Raw genomic sequence first — 18,123 nt, 5'->3', positions numbered from 1 at the left:
GGTTAGCTAATGATGGTTAATAGAACAGGTGCAAATCTTGTGTGCCCTCCTAGGGTTGTGTGACTGGCTTCTTGCTGCTACTGCTTCTCCTTTTTATATTTAAACTACTAAATATTCATCTCACCCATGAAAGCCAAATTCTGAGACACCAAGACTTAAAAGTGACCACAGAGAAAAGAATGAGAGGGGGACGTGGGTGGCTGTCCTCTGCCTTTCAAATGTCGTGGTTAACTGGGAGGGAATCCGAGGTTGTTTACAGCTGTCTGACAGGTGGGGAGGCTGGCCCTGCCATCTGTGCCTGTGGCTGATCCTCACACTGAGCCTGGAGCATGTTCAGGATGTCATCTAGCTTCTGGTCCATCTGCATGACCTGTTAAGGAATCAGAAAGCAGACAACTGTGAAATGGTTGCACATGCTTCTGGTGAGAGACATCCACTGGCCACAAGTGCTTGGATGGATAAAGCCTGGCAGCGAGCTTGAGCATCTGGGCACCACCAGCACCTCTGAGTTTTGTCTATCCTGTTACTCTAGAAAGGTTGGGTGATGTTGCAAAGGCACAGGGAAGGGTGTAGACCAGTGCAAAGTGGCAGCAGCAGGACAGGACATTGCTGGCATGAGGACTTGACCACTTGAGTCAGCCATTGGTCTCTCTGCCTTTCCCAGGCTTTGCCAACTCCTTTTGGTGATGATGCATCCTGGAAACATCTGCCCTGAAACTCTCTTTCATTCCTTGGTTCATCATGAATGTTTTTTCCCCATTACCTCTCCCAGTGCTTCACCACCCTTAGTTATAGGACATCCATCATGCTTTCCATTACTGCCGTGGGAAATGAAGCAGCTCCCCTCCCTTTCAGGCTGTAAGCAGCTGCCTCTGTGTACCTCACAGTCAGAGATCCCAGCAGATAGGGTGTTTATGGCCATTATTAGAGCCTGACCTGCTGAAAACCTCAGCACAGCACCAAGGGCTTCAGTAAAAAAGAAACAAGTTTTCTATAGGAATCCTGACATGCTCAGCCCTCCTCTCAGCTGGAATTTCTCAGGCATAGTCCCTAGGCAGAGGATTCTCTTCTACTCTTTACTATTATTGAGCATGAGAAGCTCCCCAGGAGCCAGCAGTGCCCTCAAGCAGCCCAGAAGGCAGCTGTGTGCTGGGCTGCAGCCAGAGGAGTGTGGGCAGCAGGGCAAGAGAGGGGATTCTGTCCCTTGACTCTGCTCTGCTCAGACCCCACCTCCAATCCTGCCTCCAGGTCTGGGGTCCCCAGCAGAAGAAGGACACAGAGCTGGTGAAGAGAGTGCAGAGAAGGCCACAAAGATGATGCAAGGGCTGGAGCACCTCTGCTCTGAGGACAGGCTGAGGGAGCTGAGCTTGTTCAGCCTGGAGAAGGCTCTGGGGGCACCTTAGAGCTGCCTTCCTGTTGCTGAAGGGATCCTCCAGGAAGGCTGCAGAGGGACTTTTCCTGAGCGTGTCTAGAGACAGGACAAGGGAGAATGGTTTGAAGCTGAGGGAGAGCAGGGTTAGACTGGATCTGAGGATGAAGGTTTTCAGTGTGAGGATGGTGAGACTCTGGAACAGGCTGCCCATGGAGGCTGTGGCTGCCTCCTGCCTGTGGCTGTTGAAGGTCAGGTTGGATGAGGCCTTGATCAGCTGAGTGTAGTTGAGAGGTGTCCCTGCCCATGGTGGGGAGGTTGGAGGAGATGATCCCTGGGGTCCCTTCCAACCTGAGCCATTCTAGGATTCTGTGATTTTTGGGCAGGGAAAGGCCAGTCTGGGTTTTTTAAGGGATGTTCTTTTATACTTTCTACTGCTTTTTTTGGCATCCCAGGAGTGCCAAGCAGGCATTACCCCACTGCTCTGGCAGGGTTTGCCTTCTCTGTAACGGCATCCCACTCATCTTAGCATCAGCAGATGGGACAGGCTTGGGTCTGTTGATTGCTCTACTTTGCTCTAAAGGCAAAACTGTGTCCAGCATCATGTAAGCAGCTGGGATTGCCTCTAATGATGCCTGAACACAGTGCATCTTTGTGTAACAGACCAGCCCAAGAAGAATGAGCATTTTGAAGAACATTGGATGGTTCACTTTACAGTTATCTGCTGTGAAACTCTGAGCCTCTGCAAACTGTGATCTGTCCCAGTGGGTCCAACAAACTTTGATAGCAAACCTTTTAAAGCAATATCAGATCTAAGCTGAGCTTTCATGAACAAGAGAGACAGAGAGAAGGAGAGAGGGAAGGGTTCTGAGCCTGTTTCTATGCAAAGATAACTTTGGAAACAGCCATTGGCAGCATTGACTGAAAGTTTAGCAGGCTGAGACTGCTTTAAAAACCAAGCCAGGGAAACTAAGGGAACTAAACCACTTGCCCTCCCCTCTGCCTTTTCTCACTGCAAGTGTTGGCTCCCCTGGGGGCCCCTCAAACCTCAAGGTACCAGGAGCTTATTCAAGTGCTATCATTTTGGCAACCACTCTTCTCTCCTCTATACAACCTGCTAGGGGAAGTATCCCTGGAGGAAGGTGAGATGTGCTATTATCTCTTTCAATTCTCCTATAAGGACAGACTGAGGGAGTTGGGGCTATTCAGTCTGGAGAAGAGAAGGCTCTGAGGAGACTTTATTGTGGCCTTCCAGTATCTGAAGGGGGCCTACAAGAAAGCTGGGGGAGGGACCAGGTAGGGTAGGGTGTCAGGTAATGATAGGACTAGGGGGAATGAAGCAAAATTAGAAATGGGTAGATTCAGATTTGATGTCAGGAAGAAGTTCTTTACCATGAGGGTGGTGAGACACTGGAACAGGTTGCCCAGGGAGGTGGTAGAAGCCTCATCCTTGGAGCCCAGGCTGGATGTGGCTGTGAGCAACCTGCTGTAGTGTGAGGTGTCCCTGCCCATGGCAGGGAGTAGGAACTGGATGATCCTTGAGGTCCCTTCCAAGCCTTACAATTCTATGATTCTGTGATTTCTGCTTTCGTGGCTGCTGTCTTCTGGTAGCAAAGGCCTTCCTCCAGCTCCAGATTTGGTGTGGGTGCCAGTTAGCTGAGGCAGTATTTTCAGGCACCAAGGAAGGAGTATTTAGGGCATGGGTTAGACAGTTTAGCCCTTCATGATGATGTCTGCCCAGGTGCTTTCAGGTGCATGTCCAGCACTTCCTGAGCAGTGACTGGGGTGGGCAGGGCAAAGTGTATGGGCATGGGAGGAAGGGACATGCTTACTGTAGCCCCCCTGAGTGAGGGGCAGTTGGTGCCAAGCCTGAGCAGCCATTAACTATTGACACTCTTTGGTTGAAGGGAAAGGAGCTCAGGGCAGAGTCTCTGTCTGGAAGAGGTGCAGCTACCTCTTGGACAGCCTGGCCCTACACCACCAGTAGCATCTCTGCCTTGTCTCCTAATTAATGAGCTGCTAGTTGAGAGGAGCCAGTGGTGCTTGTGGCAGGGCTCTCTCTCCTCTGTGATCGCTGACAGAAGCATTGCCAGTGCTCTCCTCTCGGGTGCAAGAGCTACATCTTCTGCTCAGCCTTAACTTGGCTGGGACTCTGGAAGTCACTAGGAGTTGAAGGGTTAAGCAGCATGGAATTAATTTTCAAACCACAGCCTCTATTTTCTCCCCCGTTCTTGAAAAGCCTGTTTGGCTGATGCCGGTCGTGACTCAACAGAATCTCTCTGCAGCAGGAACGTTGCACAGAGCAGCAACTAAAGCACAGCTAACACATTGCAGGAGGGTGAAAAAAAGAGGTGTAGGCTGGGAAATGGGATCAGGCAGATGAAAGATCGTTTGGGGCTTTCTTTTGTGAAGCTTTGTTGATTTTGATCTGAACGCTTAATCTCAGATAAGCTATGCCTGCATATTCCATATCATTTAAACTCGCTGTGTTTCTCTGTGTTTTGCCAACTCAGTGAAAGAAGGTGATGGGGAATAGCTTTGTACTCCTTTCTTTGCAGAAGAAGAGGGTGGAGAATATAAATATTCATCTTCAGGGAGAGAAAATGAGAAATTGGTACACATGGGAGTAGAGAAATTGGTACACATGGGAGTAGGTTACACTCCATTCCTGTCAATGCCTTCCACACAAGGTCCTGCAAAGCTCTCCTGGACATTAACAAATGAAGCTGCTCAGTTCTCCTGTCAGCCCTCTGCACAGGAGGGCTTTCATGATAATTTTTGAGATCAGAAGCAGGAGCCTGCAAATTAAGCTACATCTACAGATGTGGTCTGTAGCAGATCTCTTGGAACCCTTGGCTTTGTATTTTTATACACAGGCTCAAGATGCTACTTCCTGACTCCAGATGGTCTAAAATGTGCCTTGCTTTGAACATGCACCTGAACTGGTAGAATGTTAGTCAGGAAAACACAAAGCCCACCTCCACCCCCACCCCCACCCCTGCTTTCTGGCTTGAGGTGCCTTGCTTTGCACATCCTCCTAAACTGGCAACACTTCAGTCAGGAAGAAAGAAAGAAGGAAGGAAAGAAGGAACGCAGGAAGGGAGGGAGGGAGGAAGGAAGAGAGGGAGGGGGGAAGGAAGGAAGAGAGGGAGGGAGGGATGGATGGAGGAAGGAAGAAAGAGAGGGAGGGAGAGAGGAAGGAAGAGAGGGAGGGGGGAAGGAAGGAAGAGAGGGAGGGAGGGATGGATGGAGGAAGGAAGAAAGGGAGGGAGGAAGGAAGAAAGAGAGGGAGGGAGGAAGGAAGAAAGAGAGGGAGGGAGGAAGGAAGAAAGAGGGAGGGAGGAAGGAAGAAAGGGAGGGAAGAAGGAGGAAAGAGAGGGAAGGAGGGAGGAAGAAAGAGGGAGAGGAAGGAAGAAAGAGATGAAGGAAGGAAAAGAAAGAAAGTGGAAGCAAAGAAGGAAAAGAAAGAGGAAGGAAGGAAAAGAAAGAAGGAGAAAGGATAGAAGGAAGAGAGGAAGGAAGGGAGCAAGGAGGCAAGGAAGCAAAGAAGGAAGGAAGGAAGAGAGGAAGGAGGGAAGGAAGGAAGAAGAAAGAAGGAAGGAAGGAAGGAAAAGGAGAAAGGATAGAAGGAAGAGAGGAAGGAAGGAAGAGAGGAAGGAAGAAAGGAAGGAAGGAAGGAAAGAAGGAAGGAAAAAGGGAAGGAAGGACCCACTTTCTGACTTGAGGTGCTCTAAAATATGCCTTGCTTTGCACAAGCACCTAAACTCTGGTAAAACTTCAGACAGAAAACCAAACTGTGAAGTGACCTGCTTGAATCAGAGCCTTCAAACCAGGTTTGGAGGCTGGTTACCTGTGATGAAAGAGTGCCCCAAAGGAGACCTGTGGACACACTTCAAGGCTTGACTAAAGTCAGCAGGATGTCCTGAAGGGTTAGAAGCCTTTTTACATGGGTGAAGGTTTTCCACACAAGTCTTGGGTTTAGGTTTCTCCAAATCCACCTAGAGGCTTTTCCTTTCCTTAAGGCCAAAGGGAACAAGTTGGTTTTTGAGTTCCACAGCCAGCCCAGCGTGCAGGCAAAGGGTTAAGTTGTGCAAGATGTTTTTCAGCTGAGTAAAGTGAGAAGCCATCCAGGGGCTGGCTGCAGAGTTTCCAGAGAGATGTGATATGGCCCTTGCAGGCTCGGTGGAGACAGGTGAGTTTGGCAGCTGTCCACGGGCAAATGGCAACAAAACTTCTGTTCTCCCACAGCACAAAAGTGCTCTGGAGACCATCTATAAAATTGTTAAAATGCTTTTATAGCCCTTTCAACTGCTCTGTAGAAAGGAGGCTTGCAAAAGCAGTTTAAAATATTGCCCTGTTGTTATTGGTGCTGTGAGGTGAGCTGAGGGAGTGTTGAAATGTGTATTCATTTTAACATCCCCCTGTGAAAGGGGGCTGGACTCCATGGTGACATTCAGGGCTGCTCGACAAAGGAAAGGTCTCTCAGCCAGCTCCAGTGAGTCACAGCGAGCCATGGAAGCAATCTGGGTCATTCAGCTTGTGAGATGCAGGGTGTCATAGAATCATAGAATTGTTAGGATTGGAAGGGACCTCAAGGATCATCCAGTTCCAACCCCCCTGCCATGGGCAGGGACACTTGGTGCCATGGTCTAGTCATGAAGTCTGTGGTGACAGGTTGGACTCGATGATCTTTGAGGTCTCTTCCAACCTTGGTGATACTGTGATACCTCACACTACATCAGGTTGCTCACAGCCACATCCAGCCTGGCCTGAAAAACCTCCAGGGATGAGTCTTCTACCACCTCCCTGGGCAACCTGTTCCAGTCTCTCACCACCCTCATGGGGAAGAATTTCTTCCTGACATGCAATCTGAATCTACCCATTTCTAGTTTTGTTCCATTGCCCCTAGTCCTATCACTACCTGACACCCCTGTCCCCTGCCTTTCACATAGAGCATCACTTGGAGGTTGCTTTGGAGGCTCTCTTTGTGAGAGCTGCTGCCTCTGCTCACCCTGCTGCAGAAATCACAGAATCACAGAATGTTAGGGGCTGGAAGGGACCTCGAGATGGTCCCTCGAGAGGGAAGTTCATGAAGGTGAGCAGGGGCTGCCGAGGCAGTTGGGCTGCGGGAGGGCACTATGGGCCTGATGGCCCCAGGGGGCTTTCAGTGGAGGGGAGTGGTGGGGGAAGTACTTAGTGTGTCACTGAAATCCAGTCCAACCCCCCTGCCAGAGCAGGATCACCTAGAGCAGGTCACACAGGAACTCATCCAGGCAGGTCTTGAATATCTCCAGAGAGGGAAACTCCACAGCCCCCCTGGGCAGCCTCTTCCAGTGCTCTGTCACCCTCACCCAATTCTTCCTCCTGTTTCCATGTAAATTCCTATGCCTCAACTTCCACCATTGCCCCTTGTCCTGTCATTGGGCATCACTGAGCAGAGCTTGGATCCATCCTCTTGGCACTCACCCTGCACATCTTTATAAACACAAATGAGGTCAGCCCTCAGTCTCCTCTCCAAGGTGAGGAGCCCCAGCTCCCTCAGTCTCTCCTCGTAAGGAAGTTGTTCCACTCCCTCTAGAGAAAGGGACCCTAGGAATGACAGCAGCATGCAGGAGGAGGGTTGGACTGTGCAGGGGATTTGCCACATGCTGGGCAGATTCCTGAGAGCTTTTTTCCTGACATGTTTTGCACGTGGACACCATAGACAAAATGCCTACATGGGAAACTTAGCTGGAGGAGCCACATCATGGTCTCCCCAAAATTCCTCTCACTAGAAGCCAGAGAAATTCCTCTCCCCAGGTTTTGCCTATCTTTTAAATATGATTTCTGGAGGCTGGGCAAGGCAGTTTCAACGATGTTGACCACACACTGGCCTGCACTGCGTGCAGAGGAGTAGCAGAAGGGGAGGATTCTCTGCTGGGGCACTGAAGTCAATCTGCAAACCCACAAATGTGCTCACACATTGCTAAGGAGGTAGAGCTTTGTGTCAAAAGCTAAACCCCACAAATCAAATAGAGTTGCTGTCACCTCCAACAGGCTCTGGTCTCTCCCTGCCTGTAGCAGTCCTGCATGAACTGATCACAGTGAGCTGAGCTCTACAGTATTTGTGCAGCTGCCTGCTACATGGTACTGAGGATCATAGAATCATGGGATAGTTTGTGTTGGAAGGGACCTTCAAACCTCATCCAGTCCAACCTGCCCTGCAGTCAGAGGGGCATCCTGCACTAGAGCAGGTTGTTCAGAGCCTTGTCCAGTCTCACCTTGAATGCCTTCAGGGATGGGGTCTCAACTACCTCCCTGGGCAACCTTCAGTGTTCCAGCACCCTCATGGTGCAGAACTTGTTCCTCACATCCAATCTAAATCTGCTCTTCCCTCATTGCCCCTCGTCCTGTCCCTGGCAGGCCTTTGCAAACAGTCCCTCTGCAGCCCACTTCAGGTACTGGCAGGCTGCTCTTAGGTTTCCCCAAGAGCCTTCTCTTCTCCAGGCTGAACACCCGCAGCTCCCTCAGCCTCCCCTCACAGCAGAGGTGCTCCAACCCCTGATCATTTTTGTGGCCTCCTCTGGACCCTCTCAATCAGGTCCATATCCTTCCTGTGTTGAGGGCTCCAGACCTGGACACAGCACTGCAGGTGAGGTCTCCCCAGAGCCGAAGGGCAGGATCCCCTCTCTTCATCTCTGGCCACACTGCTTTTGATGCAGCATAGGCTGCTATTTGCCTTCTGGGCTGCAAGTGCCCATCCCTGGCTCCCCCCAAGTCCTTTTCTGCAGGGCTGCTCTCAATCTCATTCTCCCCCAGCCTAGACTGAGATCTAGAATTGCCCTGACCTAGGTGCAGGACCTTGCACTTTGCCTTACTGAACCCCATGGGATTCTCTTCAGCCCAGCTCTCCAGCCTGTCCAGGTCCCTCTGGATGGCACCATCCCATCCTTCAGTCTTATCAGTCACACCATTCAGCTTGGTATCATCTGCAAAATTCTGAGAGTGCTCCAATTTGCTGTTGATATCACTGATGAGGAGACTGGACAGCACTGGTCCAAATACACAGCCTTGTGGGACACCACTTGTCATCTAAGATCTAGCTCACAGCAGAAACTGGTATCAATGTAGCAAAATCTGTTGTGGTTGAGTTGGGCCAGAGCTGTCCCATGTTATGGATGCTTCCATTTCTCACTTGTGTCACAGAGTGATTTAGCTTAAACTGTTTGTCCAGAAATTCATGGAATCATAGAATCACAGAATGGTTTGGGTTAGGCTTATTTCCTCTAGACCCAGATAATTTGGGAGCTTTCCTTCCACCAGATGATGATTGCCACATTTTTCACAGTATCACAGAATCACCAAGGTTGGAAGAGACCTCAAAGGTCATCAAGTCCAACCTGTCACCACAGACCTCATGACTAGACCATGGCACCAAGTGCCACGTCCAATCCCCTCTTGAACCTCTCCAGGGACGGTGACTCCACCACCTCCCTGGGCAGCACATTCCAATGGTAAATGACTCTCAGTGACGAACTTTCTCCTCACCTCCAGCCTAAACCTCCCCTCCTGGTGATTTGCCATTTTAATTCAGCACTGAACATGCAGCAACCTTCTCAGGCTTTGATCCCCAGCCAGGCAGAATGAGAGAATGGTTTGGGTTGGAATGGACCTCCAAAGGTCACCCAGTCCAACCCCCTGCAGTCAGCAGGGACATCCTCCCCTAGCTCAGGTTGCCCAGAGCCCTGTTGAGCCTCACCATGAATATCTCCAGGGATGGGGCTCCAACCACCTCCTTGGGCAACCTGTTGCAGTGTTCCAGTTTCCAAACTCGTGCCATTTTGTCCTGTTGGCCAGGGCTGTCACAGGAGTTCTCATCTCCTACCAGAGATCAGCCCCTGTAAAGCCTGTGTTTAGCTTTACATGCTGACAGTCCCACCCCATAATTCAAACATGCTAATTGCCTATGGTAGGGTTGGAAGGCTAAATGGCTTGGTTTAGGAATTGCTTTATTATTTATTTTCCCCCCCCCACATGTCTCTGAGTGGATTTATTGCTGTCCAGGGACTGCTGAACCTGGGAAGGGAAATCTTTTCTCTTCAGCACCGCCTGCAAAGCTTTGCGCCTCTCACCTCACCTGTCCCCTCCTAGAGAAATTTCCCTGGGATGAAATGCTGGAGCCACTGAAGCAGCTTTTTGTTGTTGTTGTTGTTGTTTTGTTGGCCTTTTTAACATGACCAGGCAATGCAAACCTTGATGCAGCTTGTTGGGAGCTGCCTGTGAGGAAGCAAATGGCCACACAAGCCATAGAGGCCACAACTAGCTTGGGGAGATTTCTCTTGTGCAAGGTGTGGTGCTGGTGCAGCCTCTGTGAGCCTGGTCCAACAAAGAGCTGCTGGATGGCTTAGCTTGAAGCACGTGAAGGGTTTTGCTGAGTCCAACAAATATTTAAGTGCTTTGCAGGACTGGAGCCAGAATGCTCAACAGCCTGCAAGACTCGTAGGAGAAGCTTTTGGAGTGTTCTAAGGTGCTCATACACACTTATGCACAGAAATATCTCCCTGCCACCACCTTCTCAGGAGTCTGAGGAGGGATATTTGGCATCCTTCATGAAATGGTTTTGGCATTCAGGTTAGCAGCTTAGAATCATAGAATTGTTAGGGTTGGAAGGGACCTCAAGGATCATCCAGTCCCAACCCCCCTGCCATGGGCAGGGACACCTCACACTACAGCAGGTTGCTCACAGCCACATCCAGCCTGGCCTTCAAAACCTTCAGGGGTGAGGCTTCCACCACCTCCCTGGGCAACCTGTTCCAGTGTCTCACCACCCTCATGGGGAAGAATTTCTTCCTGACATCCAATCTGAATCTACCCATTTCTATTTTTTTCCCATTCTCCCTAGTCCTATCATTACCTGACACCCTAAAAAGACCCTCCCCAGCCTTCAGATACTGGAAGGCCACAATAAGGTCTCCTCAAAGCCTTCTCTTCTCCAGACTGAACAGCCCCAACTCTCTCAGTCTGTCCTCATAGGAGAGTAGCTCTAGCCCTCTGATGATCCTTGTGGCTCTTCTCTGGACATGTTCTAGCACCTCCAGATTCTTCCTGTAATAGGGGCTCCAGAATTGGACACAGTGCTCCAGGTGAGGTCTCACCAGAGTGGAGTAGAGGGGGAGAATCACCTCCCTTGACCTGCTGGCCACACTTCTCTTGATGCATCCTAGGCTCTGGTTGGCTTTCTGGGCTGCAAGTGCTCACTGGTGGATCCTGTTGAGCTTCTCATCCACCAGCACCCCCAAGGCCTTTTCTTCAGGGCTGCTTTCCAGCCAGTCCCTGCCCAGCCTATATTGGTGCCTGGGATTGCTCTGACCCAAATGCAGGACCTTGCATTTGGTCTTGTTTACCTCTTGAGGTTGTCATGGGCTCACCTGTCCAGCCTGCCAAGGTCCCTCTGGATGGATCCCTTCCCTCCAGCGTGTCTGCTGCACCACACAGCTTGGTGTCATCAGCAAACTTGCTGAGGGTGCACTCATCTTGCCTCTCCTCTTAAAACTACACCAACCAGAGGGCTTTGATGGACAGGCTCCCATTAACTGACTGCTTTTGGGATGAGTTGTAACAGATTTGCAATGGTCCTGAATCCTAAAACGATGCTGAATCCCAAAGGGGTGCTGCCAGGTGGGATGTGCACAGGGAACATCTCACTGTGCTATCTCAGTGTCTCTCTTAGCCAGCTGCCAGCACTTCCTGCCCCAGCACTGAGCTGAGCAGCATCCAGCCCCGTTCTGCTGAGGGTGCAGAAAGCACAGAATGAGTAGCTCCAGTCAGTGGGAGCCTCTAAGGTCAGGTAAACAGCTACAGGAGTAGAAGCTCCACAAAGCCTCCTTCCAGGACAGCAGACCCAGTCCTCCATGAACACCAACAAACACAGAAACCACCAGACTGTCTTGTTTGACTCATTCCATTGTACCCCTCAGCAGATAGGAGCTGTTTGTTTTCATTCCATGAAACTTATCTAGATAAGCCCACAATTTTCCAGGCCTCCCTTCCTTTATCCCAAACATCCCCACCCATTCTTAGGTCAGGTGTTGTAACCTTTGGTGGCCTAGAATATAGTAACCTTTATTTTAAGCATAGCTTAATTTATTTTGGTTTCCATCTACCTTTCCTGTTTAAATGAAAACACAAAGGTCTATCCCTCTGCACTTTGTTCCAGGGGTATTTCCTGTCAGGACCCTTTTTGGTGAGGATTATATTTTTATCTTTCCTATGCCACAGTTGCACTGCTGAAGCTCTGCAGCAAGACTCTGGTCTGTGGCTGCTGCTTCTGGTGTAAGATGTTGTTTGCTTAACCACTAAGCAGGAGGGGAGAGGGAAGGGGGCAGGGAATGGGGAGCTAGTAGCTCCCCTGGGTTTTGGCCAGGGGGCTTCTTGTGCTGTTTATCAGTTGTAAATACCTGTAAATGTTGTAAATACTGGATGTTTTGTACATGTTCATTTGCTTCCAATTGGGATGGTCTGGCAAATTTAACGGGGGTGTGTGTGTGTGTGTGTGTGTGGATTTTCAACCCACCACAAACTCTCAAGAGTTCAGCCCTGGGTTTCTGAAGCAGGCCTGGAGAGGGACTGTTTCCAAAGATCTGCAGGGAAGGGACAAGGGGCAATGGTTTGAAATGAGAGCAGAGCTGATTTAGGTTGGGTGTGAGGAACAAGCTCTGCACCACGAGGATGGTGGAACACTGCAACAGGTTGCCCAGGGAGGCGGTTGGGGCTCTGTCTGTGGAGATTTTCAAGGTGAGGCTGGCCAAGGCTCTGAGCAGCCTGCTCTAGTGGAGGATGTCCCTCCTGACTGCAGGGGGTTGGACTGGATGAGCTTTGGAGGTCCCTTCCAACCCAACCCATTCTGTGATTATCACACAGATGAAGTGAGCAGTGCTGCTGCTCCAGTAAATGTGTGATTTATTTATTCTTTAAAATGAACCCTGGCTTCCTGAGCAAATGAGGTTTAGCTGGTGATGCCTTTATGTATGGCTGATGATGTCTTTTTTTTTGTCTGGCTGATGATGGCTTTGTGTCTATGTTGCTACAGCAGCTTTGGAGGCAGTTAGTGAGCTTCAGACACCTTGGCCAGCGAGACAGAGTCATTCCAGATAAAATGTTTGTTTGGACAGCTTTCTAAAAGTCCAGCACTTGGGCAGAAGACAGACGTCCAAGCTGGTGCCTCATTGAAAGAAGGGAAGAAGAGGAAGGTGAACTTGTGTCATTAGGCCCCAGAGAATCCACACAGGATACCCTGATTTCAGAAGAAGTCTTGCTCCAGCTCTAGCCTCTCATTAGCCCTCAGACAATCAGCCACAAAATGCAGATCCCGAGGAAAGCAGGCAGTATAGTTTCTGGTGCTCCCAGATGTATTGATTTGTGGCTGAAGAAATTCAGGTGGTGCCACTCTTGGAATGGCCACAGCAGTAACTTTCCACAGCCTTTGGTGTGCAGAAGCAGTAGCACTCTGCTGGTGGCTGCGGTGTAGCTGCTGCTGGAGCTTGTCTCACCCTGCACCTCTGTGTTTGTCTGCAGCTAGTGCTTGGCTTTTGCCCACCCATTTTTCCCCCCTGGCAGGTAAATCAGACAGTATCACAGTATCACCAAGGTTGGAAGAGACCTCGAGGATCATCGAGTCCAACCTGGCACCACAGACCTCATGACTAGACCATGGCACCAAGTGCCACATCCAGTCCCCTCTTGAACACTTCCAGGGATGGTGACTCCACCACCTCCCTGGGCAGCATATTCCAAGGGCGAACGACTCTCTCAGTGAAGAACTTTCTCCTCACCTCGAGTCTAAACCTCCCCTGGCGCAGCTTGAGACTGTGTCCCCTTGTTCTGGTGCTGGTTGCAGAGCTTTGCAGAGCTGACCTTTCTCTCGATTTTGGGACACAAATGGTTCTTCCCCCCCTACCCCTCCCGTTTGTTCTTTACCCTCCCCCAGATCCTGCTCCCTGTAATCTTGCCGTCATCTCCTTTTGCGACATCGCTCTTCAGCCACACCCTGGATGAGGCACTGCTGGCTCTCAGCTCCCTTCCATTGTGTGGCTGCAAGCAAGCCCTGCTGCAAGACCGGCCTGGAAAGCAGCAGCAGCAGCACACACAAATAACAAAGCTGGTCCAGATTCACAGGTGGATCTGCAGCTCCTGTGAGTCACACCTAAATTTCACAACGAAGCAGCCTTGGAACTTGTGCTCCAAGATGCTGAGTAATGTAATTTTATTTTTTTTTAATCTCTAAACAATGCTGGACAGAGAGAAACAAGAAAAGGCAGCAGTGAGAGTTTCAGTGGTGCTGAAGGAGCACTGAGAGAGAAGTTACCTGAGCCTTTCATTGGGTGGAGGGCGATATGCTCAGCGTTTTGGCTGAGCGTGGTGAAGGTGTTTGTTCCTCACCTCGGCCTTCGGAGAGGTGGTATCAAGACTTCTACACTCTGAGTGCTTTGCCTTTACTTTTGCATGTTGGATCTCTATTAGGTCTCCTTCAGGAGAATGGAATCTAACCCCACCAGCCTTATGTTAGGAAGAAATTCTTCCCCATGAGGGTGGTGAGACACTGGCACAGGTTGCCCAGGGAGGTGGTGGAAGCCTCATCCCTGGAGGTTTTGAAGGCCAGGCTGGATGTGGATGTAAGCAACCTGCTGTAGTGTGAGGTGTCCCTGCCCATGGCAGAGGGGTTGGAACTGGATGATCCTTGAGGTCCCTTCCAACCCTAAGAATTCTATGATTGATTCTATGGCCGGATAGTCTCCACGAGTTCCTGCAGTGGGAAGGACTCTTCGGACCATGCTGCAGCTGGCGTGTTTCTTCTCAGCTTAGTTGCACAGATTGCTTGCAGATGCCAAGAACAGTGGGTGAATTCTCTTAATCAAGGCCTGCTGACCTGACATCTGGCTAAGGTAGCACCTACTTGTCACAGCCGACAGACTATGTTTGACAAGGTACCATAAATATGCCTTACCATAGAACCATGGAATGGCTCACGTTGGAAGGGACCTCAGAGCTCATCTCTTTCAACCTCCCCACCATGGGCAGGGATACCTCTCAACTACAGTCAGCTGCTCAAGGCCTCATCCAACCTGGCCTTTAGCACTCCCAGGGAGGAGGCAGCCACAGCCTCCCTGGGCAGCCTATTTCAGAGTCTCACCTTTGTACTGAAGAACTTCTTCCTAAAGTGAAGAACAACTTCTTCAGCAGTATTGATGCACAGGTGCCCTCCACTGACGCTCACCTGCACAAAGCTTTGCCTCAAATTACCAGGCAATCTTTTCTGCTAGGCTGGCAAGAAAGGCAAAGAGACAGAAAGAGAGGGAGTGTCATTATTGGGAGGAGCAAAAGCATTATGGTGATGGTGATCTAGATAGCAAAACATGTAGGTACTAGAAAAGTTCCAGCCAGTTGTTGTAGGACTAGACCACGACCTTAAAAACCCATGCTCCAGTCTGCTCTTTGGCATAACCTTCTTGAATCTTCCTGGAGGAGCCTCATAAATATTTGTTACCCCTGTGGATCAAAAATTCCACCACTTCTTATCTTTCTGACATGAAATTGGATAGAGCTGAGGCTTGGTACAAAACACATGACACGGACAGGCAGCAATCTCAAATGGGGGCTGAGATGTTTGCTGTAGGAAGTAAATTGTATTAGAAAAGAGAAGCTCAGTCCCTGTTGGAAGAGGATAGGAGGAGAGAAGATGATGATGCCCTTTTGTCTTTCCTACTGTTGGCTGTTTGAGGGTTGTAATGGTCATGGCAGAGCTATGCTGGACGTGTGGCTTAGTGGTCACGCCAGGAAGAAGAAAATAAAACATTAATCAGGAAGCAGAAAGTTGATTGCCTGGAGATCAGGTGGAGGCCGCTGTCCCCAGGGTCACCTTCCTGCAACCAGCTGACTGTAGCTCTCACACCCTTTGAAAGGTGCTGCAAGCCCTGCTCCAGGGGCACTACACAGTTTGAGGAAGAAGCTTCAGAAGAACAACTTTGTGTTGCATATTTAAATGAGGAGAATTACAAAGCACCACTAATTACAACACAGAAGTCCAAAGCAAGGAAAATACTATCAGGGAGCACTGACTGGTAGTGTAGCAGTTTCTTTGAATCCTAGAATGGCTCAGACTGGAAGGGACTCCAGAGATCACCTACTCCAACCTCCCCACCATGGGCAGGGACACCTCTCAACTGGTCTCTTGAGCTTGGAGCAGAGGAGCCTGAGGGGTGCCCTCATTCCTGGTGATAAAGATGTGCAGGGCAGTGTGGGGAGGACAGAGCCAGGCTCTGCTCAGGGATGTCCAAGGACAGGACAAGGGGCACTGGGGGCAAGTTGGGGCAGAGGAGGTGCCACAGGAACAGAAGGGAAAACTTTTCCTGGGAGGGTGCCAGAGCCCTGGAGCAGGCTGCCCAGAGAGGTTGTGGAGTCTCCTTCTCTGGACATTATCCAAACCCACCTGGATGTGTTCCTGTGTGACCTGCCCTGGGTGCTGCTGCTCTGGCAGGGGGCTTGGACTGGATGGTCTCTGGAGGTCCCTTCCAACCCCTGACATTCCATGATTCTGTGATTCTCTGCCTGTCTGTTCAGCCATGCTAAGCCACAGCACTTGGTCCCAGATCAGCTGTGCAGGAAAAACAACCACACAGCAAGAAGCAGTTCACAACTTGAGCTGGGATTGCTCAGCACCCGGAAGGTGTGGGCACTATGTGGGATGTGACAGCCTAAATCAGTGCACAAACTGGCTGTAGCTGCACTAACTGTGGATGCAGGCCATTGGAAGAGGTTGCAGGGAGAATGAATTTGGCTGAATGTGTCTTTTTGTTTTCCCCCCACTCTCCTCCCAAGCTGGAGAATGAATTGCATAACGCCTTCTGTAGCTGAAGAGATGTCGATGGGCATTTAAAACCCTGACTGAGAGCAGCAGATTTTTCCAGCTCCAGAATCCCAATGGTGAACAGTTGCCTTTCTGAATTTTGAAAAATCAGCATGGCTGCATCCCCAGGGGAGACTCCACTAAAGCATTAATTAAAGTTAAGAGAGGGAGTTGTCTTTCTGTGAACTCTGCTGAGCTGGGTGGATTACCTACGAGAGCTGGCACTCAGAGGCCAGCTGTGTGAAGGAGCCCGTGGCAGGAGTACTGGTGTCTTATACAAACAACAGGAGCCAGGGCTGGAGATGCAAAGCCATAACTGTCAGATAGATTTCTTCCTCCTGAGGCTTCTGCTAAGTCAGCAGAAATCTGCTTCAGTTTGCTGTTGCAAGGCACTGCGCTGTTAATTAAGACAGAAAAGACTCCGTCGTGCCTCCTATCGCTCTTACAGCTCTTTGGCCTCGTCCTGCAGGGAATACTGCTGGGGAGAAGAATATTTTAGGTCTTGCTTGGAGAAGCAAACATTTTTCTTTTTTTTTTTTAACCCTTCCCCCCCCCCCCTTTTTTTTTTATTCATCTAAATGGCAGAGAAAAAGCAGAGCACTGAAAGGGGACGTGTATGAACACGAACAGCGAGGTGCAGGGGAGGGAGAACGGCCTGGTGAGATTTCACTGTCCCAGCAGTCAGTAGAATCGTGCAAAGTGGTGCTGCAGTTTTAATTCAGAGTTTGGGTTCCTGGCTTTTGGGAGGTACTAGAGCTAGAGCTGGAAAGGCATGGAGGTCTTTGTGCAATTTTTCTGCCTGGGCGGAGGGGAAACGCAGATCTTTCTCAGGCCAGTGAGCTAAAATTCAGTAGTAAAATAGGTACCTGTTGGGAGTGCTCAGAGCCCCACAGGTGTCATTGCCTGCCTTCACATCTGCTTACTTCTTTTTGACTTCACTTACCAGGTACTATGGTGAGTAGGTTCTCCTCCCTCCCCCTCGACTCTGCCCTGGTGAGACCTCACCTGCAATATTGCAGCCAGTTTTGGCCTCCCCAGTTCAAGAGGAACACATACCTGCTGGAGAGAGTCCAACAGAGAGCTACCAGGATGATTGAGGGACTGGAGCACTGCCCTCTGAGGAGAGGCTGAGAGCCCTGGGGCTGTTTAGTGTGGAGAAGAGAAGACTGAGAGGGGATTTAATAGATGTTTTTAAATATCTGAGGGCTGGGTGTCAAGAGGGAGGGGACAGGCTCTGCTCACTGGAACCCTGTGATGGGACAAGGGGCAATGGCTAGAAACTCCAGCACAGGAGGTTCCACCTCAACATGAGGAGGAACTTCTTCACTGGGAGGGTCCCAGAGCACTGGAACAGGCTGCCCAGAGAGGTTGTGGAGTCTCCTTCTCTGGAGACTTTCAAATCCCATCTGGATACATTCCTGTGTGACCTGTGCTAGATTCTCTGGTCCTGCTCTGGCAGGGGGGTTGGACTCGATGATCTCTGGAGGTCCCTTTCAACCCCTAACATCCTGTGATCCTGTGACTTTGATCCCCTTCCTCAGCAGAATCTCTGTTATGTCTAAGCCTGGGTTCTTGGTTGTTTTCTTTCTCCTTTAGAAGGGGCTGGTTTAACTCCACATTGAACAAGTTATCAGTGAGAAGGAAAGTGAGATCATAGAATCCTAGAATGGCTTCGGTTGGAAAGGACCTCAGAGCTCATCTCCTCCAACCTGCCCTCCCCACTACAGGCAGGGACACCTCTCAACTAGACTCAGCTGCTCAAGGCCTCGTCCAGGTACTTGCCCTGGGTGCAGGGCTTTCTCCCATCTCAGGAGGTTGTTACTCTCCCTGCCTATGACTTGGCTGTGGTGCACGGTGTTGCCCCACATACGAA

General features: G+C 50.2%; 1 protein-coding gene across 1 annotated transcript in view; it reads right to left on the bottom strand.

Moving 5' to 3' along the window:
* Nucleotides 1–253: 253 nt before the first annotated feature.
* LOC104304516 (potassium voltage-gated channel subfamily KQT member 1) overlaps nt 254–18,123 on the bottom strand; it is a 345,512-nt gene continuing 327,642 nt past the window's right edge. The window contains exon 17 of the mRNA XM_054173923.1: nt 254–370. Within this exon, the coding sequence (XP_054029898.1) occupies nt 254–370 (117 nt within the window). The remainder of the gene's footprint in view (nt 371–18,123) is intronic.

This window comes from Dryobates pubescens, chromosome 27 (genome assembly GCF_014839835.1).
Source record: "Dryobates pubescens isolate bDryPub1 chromosome 27, bDryPub1.pri, whole genome shotgun sequence".
Taxonomy (NCBI): Eukaryota; Metazoa; Chordata; class Aves; order Piciformes; family Picidae; genus Dryobates; species Dryobates pubescens.
The sequence above is the reverse complement of the archived record's forward strand: the minus strand, read 5'-3'. Positions and strand labels throughout refer to the sequence as shown.